This window comes from Larus michahellis, chromosome 1 (assembly GCF_964199755.1).
Source record: "Larus michahellis chromosome 1, bLarMic1.1, whole genome shotgun sequence".
Classification (NCBI taxonomy): domain Eukaryota; kingdom Metazoa; phylum Chordata; class Aves; order Charadriiformes; family Laridae; genus Larus; species Larus michahellis.
In genome coordinates this window covers 152639554-152652235 of record NC_133896.1, presented here as the reverse complement: position 1 = coordinate 152652235, position 12682 = coordinate 152639554, and the positions used below count along the sequence as shown (strand labels likewise).

General features: G+C 40.5%; 1 protein-coding gene across 3 annotated transcripts in view; it reads right to left on the bottom strand.

The window, feature by feature from the left end:
- The window catches only part of LOC141737908 (interleukin-1 receptor type 1-like), a 17343-nt gene extending 4996 nt beyond the window's left edge, over positions 1–12347 (bottom strand). The window contains exons 1-7 of one of the 3 annotated variants that reach the window (XM_074572908.1): positions 12220–12347; positions 11576–11644; positions 8150–8219; positions 4036–4222; positions 3063–3225; positions 1584–1649; positions 936–1056 (exon numbers count right to left, since the gene is read on the bottom strand). In XM_074572908.1, the coding sequence (XP_074429009.1) occupies positions 936–1056; positions 1584–1649; positions 3063–3225; positions 4036–4200 (515 nt within the window). In that variant the 5' untranslated portion in view covers positions 4201–4222; positions 8150–8219; positions 11576–11644; positions 12220–12347. Of the gene's footprint in view, positions 1–935; positions 1057–1583; positions 1650–3062; positions 3226–4035; positions 4223–4526; positions 4771–8149; positions 8220–11575; positions 11650–12219 lie in introns of those variants that run through there. The other 2 variants (XM_074572907.1, XM_074572909.1) reach the window with 2 other exon arrangements.
- Between the last annotated feature and the right edge of the window lie 335 nt (positions 12348–12682).

Here is a 12682-nt window from a genome sequence, read left to right as displayed (position 1 = left end):
ATGATAAGGACTTATTTCTCACAACTATATGCTTATTTTGAAGATATTTTCATTTCTTCATCAGTTTCTCGCTCATACATAGTGCTTGAGAATTTGCAAAAATGAACATTTTTCTTCATAGCACCACCATGAGACCAGGGCTGACAAAAAAACTGCAATTTTTAGTTCCCAACCTTTCATGTCTGAAAAACTTCCAGACTGTGTTCTGCTCTGATTTTAGTTGCCTTTTCAAGTCGGGTCTAATTTCTTCTCTCCTAACTCCATTTAACTTGCTTTTCACCTTCACCTTATCTCCCAGTTTCCCTTCTCATGCTTTACTCAGTCCAAGTCCATTTTCCTCCCAAACCCCAACTCATCACTGGAAATCTCTCTCCCTTTTCTCCTCTTGCCCTACTAAGCTTCAGTACAAATGTCCTCAACAGTCTTCCATTAGCTCTCCAGCTGATCGCATTTACACTTCTCTAACTCAAGGCTCTGAAATCTGGAAGTCTCAATTTCTCCTGTGAAGCACAGGTTTCACCTCTTGCGACCTTTCAGAGATGCAGATGTGAAGGGAAAGGAGAACAAAGAAGACAGTCTGAAGATCATGTGCCTGGACATGCTTGATCCAATTGAAAGTGGTTTCTGCCACGCCAGGGCCTGCTCAATAGAAACTGTATTACAATTATGAGACTGTAAGTCTACAAAACACCTTTTCCCAAGGTTGGAAATTAAGACAGATTTTTACAATGACCAGAAATTGAAGTCCACGTGCTTACTATGTTTCAAGTTTCTATTTTAAAGCAGAAAGTGAATTGGAGAAAGCAGGCATTAGAATTTTTACAAAGAAAGCTATTTAAGCAAGTGAAAAACGTTGCTAAACATTTTAATGTCAAAGGGAGAAAGTTCCATGTTGGTTGCCAACACAGTATTTTCTAATCTGAAAATATACTTACTCATAAGGACTTGCAAAAATTCTGCTCATATAAAATACATCAATATATACACCGTTGCCTGTCCAAAACACCTCATACCCATCAGCACCTGTTGTATTGCAATCCACTGTAACCTGTGAGCCTATAAAATTGTGTTACAAAGTGAAAAGTTAATTTTCATATTTTAATTAAAGTCTATACAATCCTGTTCACAGACTTGCACACAGACCAGCTAAGCATGGTCCCACACCCTTACAGAAAAGTTACTCTAACAGAGGGTCTATATACTCAGTGATCTGAAGGTTCAGAAAGAGACGGGTAGGATGAAAGAGACTAAATCCAGAAAGAAGATGCCTCTCTCTGGGCATCACTTTCCCTGCAGATTCAAAGATGGATGTGTTCTTAGAATCTCTTCCAGAGTGATGGAAAGCAACAGATGTGACAGAGAATCACTTCGACTCTCTACACTCTCTTTCCATTTGAGAAGTTTCCCTAGGACTTTGTAAGCAACATGCCTTGTCTCCTTCCCTCTCACCCCCAAACTGAGCTGGTCACTGAACTAGTTTTTGTCAAAAAACAAAATCAAGAAAGCACAGAATATGGTACTCCTTGAGTATATATTTTCACTAGGATACAAAATCGTATTTTCTTATTGAGAAAATTACTTACCTAGTTCCACTTCAATGGAGTTGTTTCTTGGATAAGATATTTCTGGGGGCTTTTTTGGTGGGCTCACTAACCAAAAGAAAGAAAGTGCTTTCAGAAAACTTGGGGCAGTTGCAGTCCGTTCTATGCTCTGTAACCCAAATACAACCTAAAACCCCCTGTCTTATGGACGAGGTTGTCAGCAATTTTATAACAGATATCACTCAATACCGGAAGTATCATATCTCAGCTAGTCGTTACTTCTGACTTGAAGATAAACTATTCTTTGCCCCACCTCTTCCAAAACGTAGTGCCACAAATCTCCACACACTCATGGTGGACTGGCTCTTCCACAGCATAAAGATCCTGTAATATTGCATGCACGGGTGCTGAGAAGGGTGTGGGTAAATATCTACAGTATTACCCCTCTACAATCTGGATAGCCTGTCACCCAGCACCCCACAGATGCACTCTAAAAGTATCAGGCTGCAGTTTGTAATTCATTTATTTTAGACTTTTACTATTATAAAGGGGAAATTTAATCTCTGTACTTTAGTTAAAGGCCTTGCAATTCTTCCCACAGCACTATCTATATGGAAGTACAATGCCAGTGCCCCCTTTTAAACGTTTACATTAGACTAGATATAGATCCTGGAATATGAGAGTATATGAATATATATTATGATATGTGAATATTATTATACGACTATGATACATATTCATATGATATATACATACATACACACACATTTATGCATATACAAAACAGGGAAGCACAAAAAGAGACTATTAAATAGTAATGCAATCTATTAGTAAACCTAAAAATGTCTTTCATCAGCTGGATTGTAAAAACGGTATTGCATTTCATACCTTGATACAGCACAGCCTTTTTAGTGATCCAGTATCAATCTCATAATGCTGTGCTAGCAAAGGAGTTCACCTTTTACAGTTAGGCCTTTTATATTTCTTTTTTGTTGTGCCGGTGGCCCCCTGACATAAATCAAGGTCTACTGAGCTAGACACCCGATATCAGAGATCAACAGTTCTTGTGCTGAGAAGCTTGAAACCAAAAACAGAAAAGACAAAGGTTTGAAGGAAACAGGACACACAGAGTCAAGACACTGCTACGATTTGAACTGGTTTAGTTCACTGTTCTTGCAGCAAGAGGATAATGTGAAGGAGAAAGAAGTAAGATGGGCAGCACTAAGGTACTGCAGAAAGTACTGTGCCTACCAAGCATTACAGGGTACCTGTTTAGGGACCTTGGCAGCTGGTCTGAGTAGCAAAGTTTTGACATACTGCAACTCTGAAGAGGGGAACCAATCTTCAACACAGTGGCAACAACAGACAAAAATATGTAAGCTCTCAGTCAGAATTTCTTTCCCTAGTAGCCCTGAGCATGCCTATCCACGAATTGGGTCTTTTAGTTTTAGTCACCAGAAACTTGGACAAAAATTTGGAGTCACTGTTATGAACACAAACACTGTGAAATTATCTACTTACCTTCTACAGTCAGACTGACGTCTCGTGAAATGTTATATTGTTTTCCATTGTGGGTATATGTTGTTTCACATGTATAGTTTCCTCGATCGTGTACATTCACATCGAAAATTATAAGATCCCTGTTTGAGAAGGCAAACCTTTCCCCTTCCAGCAGCTGGCAGTCCTAAACATGTGTAGAGAACTCTGTTAATTCATACCACTATCTCTTTGCAAGGTTTTTCTCTCTTTAATGCAATCTGAACTTTCAGTGGATCACCGCATAAGGATTAATGCCTTGCAGAGGCTGAGGAAGAGTGAGGGGGGTGGAAAGAAAAGCAAAACATACTTCATTTTGGCTCCGAGTTTTTAATTCAAAGACACTCCAGTTCGTTTCTCATAGAAAATGTCTTTCCACTTTAGAGAAATAAGGAAGTGAAATGCAAGTGTCAGTATTTGTAAAATTATTCATTAAGATTTTTTTTAATAATTAGACTTAATTTTTTAAAGTATTTAAATACTCTTGGTACTATATGGACTGCATGGGGATGAGGGAGGAATGCTGCAGAAGGCACTATGTTCTTGAAACAGAAAGAGCTTTTAAATAAGCGGGAACAATAAGAAATGGCATTTATTTAACGGAACAATACTGAGCACACAGTGGATATGCCATCTCTCACAAATGACATAGTAAATCTGTTTCTGCACAAAAGAAGTTCAGGACAGTGTGTTTCGCTAGCAGGTAAAAAGATGCCACCTGCTGGATACGCGGGTCAACGTCTCCTACATCTAAACTGAATTACTACCCTGTTAATCAAAAAAACTATGTACACCTTTAAAAGATAAAAAGCCTTAATCCTCTACCAATTTGTTTTAAAATAATTTTTTCCCCATTTACAATAAATCTTCAGTTTTTCTCTTAAAATTCACAAACATCAGTGATTTATATTTTAAATAATGGACAGTTACAAGACAGTACAAAACACAACATTCTTACCTTATACCAACGAACAGGCTGACTATTCTTCTCATTCCTGAAAAAATCCAAGTGTGGACACACAACCTTTGCAGATGATAATGTGAATATCACTTCCTCTACAGCAAATTTTTCATTTAAGCATATGCCATCAGTCCTCTCAAAAACTGTTACTTTTGTACACATTTTCTTGCAGTTTGTCAAGTTCCTGCAATTAATATAATATAATTAAATTAACCTATTTGGCATATTTTCCAACTCGAAAATATATGGTATTCTTTTTGGAGAAGAAAAAGAGGATGAGAAGTTTACAGTTTCTCTAATAATTTTTGCCTACTAGGAAAAGAACACCAAAACTAGACTTACTTCCCCTGACCTAAATTTATTTTTTGTGAACACACTCTCCCTTCTTCATTAGTATTTCTCTTATCCTCGAAATTCTACTTGCTTTCTAAGAGTTATTCCCTTTGCAAGTCATTTCTGTAACAACGTAATTTTTTTTTAACTTTCACCTTATGACACATTCATAATCTCCAGAATCTTCTAACATTGCAGGGAGAAACCAAATTAAATTCTTCTGCTGATGAATTCTAGCAAGTTTGTCTCTAGGCACAGCTGTCTGGTTACCAACTTTATACCATGTTAAGTTGTAGTCTCCACTTTCCAAGCTCTTTTCCAGTGAACATTTAATAGCAAGAGGCTGCCCATGAGGCACAAGACTTTGCCTCAACATCACATCATAGGCTTCACATTTCTCTAAAGGAAAGAGATAGACATTAAAGAAAACCTCAAACACTGTGAAAGGACATGATGAACATATTTCTTGATTACATTTACAAAGTTCATTGGAGTTTTCACCTCCATCCGCAATTCATCTACCAAAAATACAATTATAATCCCTTATCTTTTCAGTTGAGAGTACTACTCAGTGATATACAGATATAGTTATGCTACTGAAATGAAATGCTGGTTTTTTTAATGCAAACTTTATACTCAGTGGAATCTCTTCGTTTGCAGCAGACTGTAATTTGTGTATTCAGATGCAAATTACTACAGTAGTTGTATTTCTCAAGTCTGTTTCATACACACACACACACGCACACACAAATCTCACATTTAATGTTTTTATTTGTTAACTTCATTTAACTGTAGTCAAAGTAGGTCTTTAAGACAGACTATACTCTCAGTACCCAAATGTCCTAAGAGGACACTGAAGTTACTGTTGCACAAATACTAAGTTTGCTATGGAAATTTCAACTTAACCCTCATTTTATAAGCATTTAAAGAGGAATTATTACAAGCACTTACCAACGAGCTCATTTTCTTTCCCTCTAACCCAAGGGGATTCACACAGGGAAAAAAACCATGAGATTTATTTTCTTTTGTCAATATGACAAAAAAGGCACCGGCTCTGGATACCACGGTCACATTCTTAAGTCAGCATTATATTTATCTAAAATTCCTTGTTTTGTTAGAATATAAGAACAGCCACACAGAGTCACGTAATTGTCTGTCTAGCCTAAAGCCCTGTCTCTGACAACAACCAGTGCCAAATGCATAAGAAAAGAGAGTCGGATACAACAAGCAGAGTAATACTTCGCTTTCGTTCCCTTTCCTTCCTCTTATGTGCTGTGTGAAAAACCATTCACTGCCTTTTACCATTTCTCTGGGTATCATGTATTTTCTTGTTATGAGAAATGGCAAAGTAAACTTTCCCTCATCTGCCTAGTCTATGGTATTTAGAGTTTTATAGACCTCCATCACATCTTGCCTTAGTTGTCTCTTTTCTTTACCTCCGAGTCCTCATTCATTTAATGACTTCTCATATGGAAGCCATTCCATATCGTACCACACTGTCACTCATCTCTCTACCTTTTCTGATATAGTCTTTCTGAAATGGAATGAATGGAACTGCAGAGTTCAATTGAATCACATTCACCATGGTGTTATATAGTAGCATAATGAAGCTTTCTGTTTTCTGCTCTACTCCCTTCCCAAAAATTCTACTTTTCAGACAACCACCACTGATGGCAGAGCTAATGCTTCCCGAAAGCATCCAGGGATGTCAAAGTAGCATTTTTCCGAAGTGGTTATTAATTAACTTAATGTTCACACCACACACAGGCTGCATGCTTGTTTGTGCGATATGTGTATGACCCTTCCATGCCCCTACACGTCCATTTGATTTTACTTATTGACATTCTATCACTAAACCATTCAATATCCAGATAGCCTTTTCATAGTCAGCATTAGTTTTAACCACCAGGGATAATTTCATATCATCCACAGCTCTCACCACTTCGCTATAGATCTTTTCCAAATTCCTTATCAAAACACTGAATTACTGAGATGTCTATATTGGATGCCCCATAATAACTTTGATAGTTATGAAATGCTGTGGCCGCAGGAACTGATAACCGTTTTCTGCCTTTAATGTTAATACTCTGAAATAGCGTCATTTTTTCCACACACTTCTTGCCTCAGTTTTTCTGAAATCCACCTCCCACATAGCAGGAAAAAATTATAAGGTACACACATACCTAAACAGACAATAGAACTCTCTGCTATTGAGGGAAGGGCACCCAAATAATCACCTTTCCATACGATTACTTAGTTAGCCAAAAAAAAAAAAAAAAAAAAAAAAATCAAACTATCCAACAGATTGGTGAACTTTGCAACTTGTCCATCTATGGGCAAAAACACCCAACACCAAACCATTTCCAACCAAACGGCTTGCTCGAAACTCAAGGAATGGAAATTCATTAAGTTTTTCTTTTAACAGTCTGGCGCTGCTGCAAGATTCCAGGTGGAATGACAAGATTATGACAGCAACTCATTTGAACCATCTGAAATGTTTTAAACATGAACTGGATTGTTGATTGACAGCTGAAGGGCAGATGAGTAGCCTAGCAATTTTACAAAAATCTAGACGTTATTGTCAAATGGTTGTATTTTACAATATGAAAGGACACATTCTGTAAAGTTAAAACTAAATTCATTTCATCATCTTACACACCAAAGGGTCTTGCTGCCATCCAACAGCCTGGGGAAGTGAATAGGACAGGATAGGATGGAAGGGACCTTTAAGATCATCGCGTCCAGCCATTAACCTAACACTGACAAAACCACCACTAAACCATGTTCCTAAGCACCACATCCACCCATCTTTTAAATCCCTCCAGGAACGGTGATTCAGCCACTTCCCTGGGCAGCCCATTCCAATGTTCGATAACCAGGGGGTTACAAGGGGGTTACAAGTGGGCTGACAGAAACCTCATGAAGTTCAACAAAAGGAAATGCAAAGTCCTGCGTCTGGTGAAGAATGACCCCAGGCACCAGCACATGCTGGAGACCATTCAGCTGGAAAGCAGCTCTGCAGAGAAGAACACTGGGGTCAACAAACCGACCACGAGCCATCAATGTTTCCTCATGGCAAAGAAGGCTAATGGTGTCCTAGGCTTCATTAGAATCTGCAAGCAGGTCAAAGAAGGTGATCCTTCCCCTCAGCGCTGTTAAGGCCACATCTGGAGTACTGCAGCCAGTTCTGGGCTCCCCAGTACGAGAGAGACATTGATTTACTGAAGAAAGTCCAGCACAGGGCCACAAAGATGATTAAGGGAGTGGAGCATCTCTCACATGGGGAGAGGCTGGAAGAGCAGAGACGGTTCAGCCTGGAGAAGAGAACGCTTGGGGAGTGTGTGGGTAGACCCTGTCAATGTGTGTAAATACCTGATGGAAGGGAACGAAGAAAAGGGGGCCAAACTTTTACCAGTATTACCCACTGACAGGACAAGAGGCAACAAGCACAAACTGAAACACAACACACTCCATCTGAACACAAGAAAACACATTTTTTTACTGTGAGGGTGACCAAACACTAGAACAGGTTGCCCGGAGAGGTTGTGGAGTCTCCATCTGCAGACATATTCAAAATGCAACTGGACATGGTCCTGGGCAACCTGCTCTAGCTGGTGCATATTACACGTTTTATTGGTTCCTGCTTTTAGGACAGTTTAGAAAAAACTCACTGGCATGCATATAAATTTGACTTTTACAGCCATTTCCACAGAAAATTAGTATTGTGTGAAAAAATAAGTTTCACAACAAGACCTTCCATAGCCACCAATAAACTTACCTGCAATAATTAAATACAGCAATGCTGTTGTGATATTACACAAAAACAATGTTTTTGCTGTCATGTTTCCCTGCAAAAAAGGAAAGAAAACCATCAATTAGCAGTTTCCAATATAAACATCCACAACTGAAAGTCAACATTTGCATTACACAGTTAATACAGGACACAAGAAATATAGGAATTGTCTTCGGCTTGTTTTGAGCCTGTTAACTGCTTGTTTTACCTGACAGTTGCTAATTATTATACCAGAAGAAAAAAAATGAGTGAATATTTTCTATTCAGCTTGTCAAGCACTCGGGGTGGTTTTTTTTTTTTACACCTCTAGTACACTTCTCACCAGTTCTTGCCTCCCTCCCTACAGTCTTAGTCTTTCTAACTGTCCCTTCGATGGAATCTGACTTCATTCTTCTGACCATCTTTTCCACCCTCTTCTGTACATCCTCCAGTTACACTACAGACTGAGATGAAGAGGGGAGAACAGAACTTGCATATAGTCTTTAAAATATAGGTGCACTACAGACTTATAAACTAAAACAATGATTTTTTTTTCTGGATTTCTTCATAATAATTTCTAACAATCTATTTGGTCTTTAAATACTACTGAGTATCAACCTGGTATTTCCATGGGCCTATGTAATAAAATACCAAGGTCTCATCACTGAGTGTTAAAAATCAGGGAAACCCAGTCAGCTGCTGCACACGTGATGTTAGGATTTTGCCCGTGTGTTTTCATTTAAAATTTTCTTTACATTTATCTACAACAAATTTCTTCTGCTATTATTACCCAGTCATTCACTATCATGACATCCTTCGGCCACTCTTTGCAATTAACCCCTCCGTGTTCTAGCCTTAATGGCTTTGTATTGTTGACAAATTCTGCCATTGCAACATTTTTCCTCTGTACGGATCATTAAAAATATATGCCAAGCAGAAGACAGTTGTTTGGGATTCCACTAGTGATCTTCCTCCATTTGAAAAACTGAGCATTTATTTTTTACCTACTTATTTATAAATGTGAGAATAAATACACTATGGCAGTCTGGCTTCATTGACAGCCTCTGATGAATGCTTTTTGAAAATTAAGGCACATTATATCAACCATGTCTCCTGTATCCAATGTGTTCGTGTACATGTGTACAATTCTAACACACCCCTAGTGTTTGTGAGCCATGACTTCCCTTTAGAAAAGTTACTGTTGACTCCTTCCCTACATAATTTATCTTCATTTCCATTGGTTCCATTCTATAAAGCAGTTCCTACTCGGATGCCTGCTACACATACCAGACTCACTGGTCTCTATTTTCCTTGCTCTCTTTTGATCACTTGAGGAGGATAAAGAAAACATTTACCATTCTCTGATCTTTCGGTCCGAAAGCTGCTTTAAATGAGACGCTTACAATAAGAGAATACAAGAGTGAGCATTAGCCAGTCATGGTGCTCTGTTACGGATAATTTTGTTCTATAACTGCCTTTTACTGACTTTTCAATTTGAGACAGATACTTCCATGGAAGATTATCCATAAGAAAAGGTACTGGCCCTGAAATCCATGCTGTTCTAAGATGAACACAAATGCAAAGAATTCTTCCCCCCCGCTTCCCCCTGTGTTCGCATCTTCCCATAGCCCATCTCATAGGGGTTTTTTAATACCTAAATGATCCATTGGCTCTCAGGACTCTTTGGTAGGCTTCTTATCACCAATGTGTTTGGAGAGGGATCTATTAGTTGCATGCCTCTGACAAGTTGTTCCTTAACTTGGCCTGCCTTACTCCTTTTTTTCTATTTGGCCTGCCACAGTTTTTACAGCATCGTGAAAGGACAAGTGCAATTAGTCAAACTGAATGATAAGCAGGAGAACCTCAGCCTGTTGGGAAGAATCTTTAGTTGATCACTGATTTCTAGAACAGTCAAAGATGACGCTTCCAGCTGCTGTGTTTTACTTCATCAAACTGACTCGGAAGCGTGCCATCTATTGAGTCACCCACACTGTTTCTTGCAGTGACTGCTTATTTCTTCTTCCCCTTCTCTTTCCTCCTCCCTCATTGCAAATTTCTGCTCAAATTACCTGGCAAGTCTTCTCTTGCCTAGCTGTAAGAAGAAATGAGTCCCTGCAAGACTGTTAAGCATAAAAAGAAATACACAAAACTTTAACATCACTGGAAGGGGTTTATGCATGTTTCTACAAAAACTCCAACTTTCTTCACTATTGTGATAGGTGTTAACCCTTAAAATCTCTAGTTTTCAATTTTAAAGAAGACAAAAATATTATACTGGAAATAATTTAAAGAGAAAACAGGACTGAATAGACTCCTCTTACAACTAGGTATTTTCTTTATGACTTTTCTGAATTGCTGTTTTTTCATAAGCTCTATTTCATTACAGCATTACCTCACTCTAGTGTTCTGTCTCACGTGTGCTCTTTTAAGCAGTTTTTTGCCCCAGCAGTAGATGTAGCACTAGTAGTTTGCCATATTCTGAAGGAGACTCTTCCAGAATCCTGCTTCTCTATAAACTCAATTTTCTTTCTATCTATTTAAATTTGTAACTCACCCTTTTGCCAACATGGAAGACTTGCAAATATCTATATAGCCCTGTGTAAAACCAGACACATGAACTGCTCTGAGAAGACTCCTTCTTGTCTCTGACTTTTCACGATGAAAAAATTTCCGTTTCTGTGGAAGGTATACCCAACAGCAAAATCAGGCTCTGCTCTGTGCATGCATTCACTTAATTCATGATGAAAATAACAAACATATGACTGCAGAGTCAAGTGCAAATGTTTTTCCTACCACATTCCTCCATGATAAACAGATAAATTTCTCCCTTTTCCCAGCCATTCTGTCCACATCTTGAGCCTGCAATTGACCTCCGGAACTTTACCACTCAGGACAGAATTCAGATGGAGTTATTTTTGCCCAAATTTTCCAGAGGGGAAAAAATTCCATGTATCTGAGACCGTATCTGTAAAGTTTCACCCTGAAAATAAATATTTGTATGAATTTAAAATAAAATTAAAAAAAAAAAAAAGATTATGGCAAGTGCCTGAAAGAGGTCTTCACTGATACACATACCTGAATTACAGTTACAGCATCCCTGATAGCACACAGTAAAGCATAATTCTCATTAAAATCTGTGATTAAATTGGTACAACCACCTTTCCCTCTGCTCTTTAGTCCTTTCGAAGTTGATCTACTCAATTTAAAAAAAAAACTAGTCTCATGAGAACTTTGAAGATTCACGTCTTTCGGTAATTTTTGCACACTCATGGCACTTTTTGTTAGAATGACTTATTCAAAAACATGGACAGATTACAACATGCAACAGTCCTGTTCTCAGAATTGAGTAACAAGAAGTCAGAATATCACACCATTTCTTTTACGTAAGCCCATGAACATTTTAAATCAAAAATATATAGATATACACATTACCTTAAGCGCTTCTACGAACTGCAAGGTACGCTATGCCTCTTCAAGAGAGCTTAACCAAGCGTCTCACCGCTGATCTGGGAAAAATAAAAACAACAAATAGGCATATTCCTTCGCTGCTGAGGCATACCTCACTGGTGCTGAAGAGCCGGGCTAGCCCCCCCCGCATCGGGCTGCAGTCACAGCGCTGCGACGATCTCGGTTTTCTGTGAATCGCTGACATCCCCTCACCAGGTGTGGCAGGAAATCAGTTTTCGATATTCTCCATTTAAATACTCACCTTATCCTAGAAACATTCACCTGAAAGAGGCTGCAGCTGCTCAGGGGTGCCGGCCCGCCCGGGCTGAGGGGAGCTCCCGCAGGGCGAGGTGAGCCGTGCCGTGCCGTACCGGTCGCCCGCCCGCCCGCTGTTCCCTGGCGACTCGCCAGACCCAGGGGGTCACCAATTACTTTCCAAAAAAAAGGCGGACTCACACTTTCTCTCAGAAACCCCGCCGACATTGCCACGGAGGCCGCCCCCACCCTCGCCGGCAGCCCCCACTGCGGGGGAAGTCCCGCCGCCACCTCCCTCAGCGCCGAGGGCAGGCGGGTTCCCTCAGGACGGGCCGGCGCCCGGGGGAATCCCCGCTGCTGCTGCTGCTGCTTACCTGCTGCCGGCCCGGCCAGGCCGGGGGGAACCCCGGCTGCCGTCTCCCAGCAAACCCGAGCGGCCCGTAAACAGGGTGCCGGCCCTCGCTGCCCTCTCCCGGGCAGGTATCCTGCCGGCGGGGCCTCGCCCTTCCCCGACTGCCGCTTCGCAAAGCCGGGTAGGGTCGGGCCGGGCCGGGCCGCCCTCCCCTCAGCTCCCCGTAGGGCGGAGGTGTCCTGGCACAGGCACGTGGTGCTGATTGATTAAACCCAGGCGGTGAAAAATAAGGAGTTTGGGCAAGAGCCACTCTCTGTTAGAAGAGGTAAGCGGGGCGGCCGCCCCACTTCAACCACCACCCGACCCCGCCATCTCCCTCCAGCCCCTCGGGCAGGGCTCGGCCTCCGCCCCAGGGCATGCGATGGGGAAGCAGGCAGGAAATCCTGCTGGTAAGGATTGCGAGATTTGGGGTGACTGACCTGTTT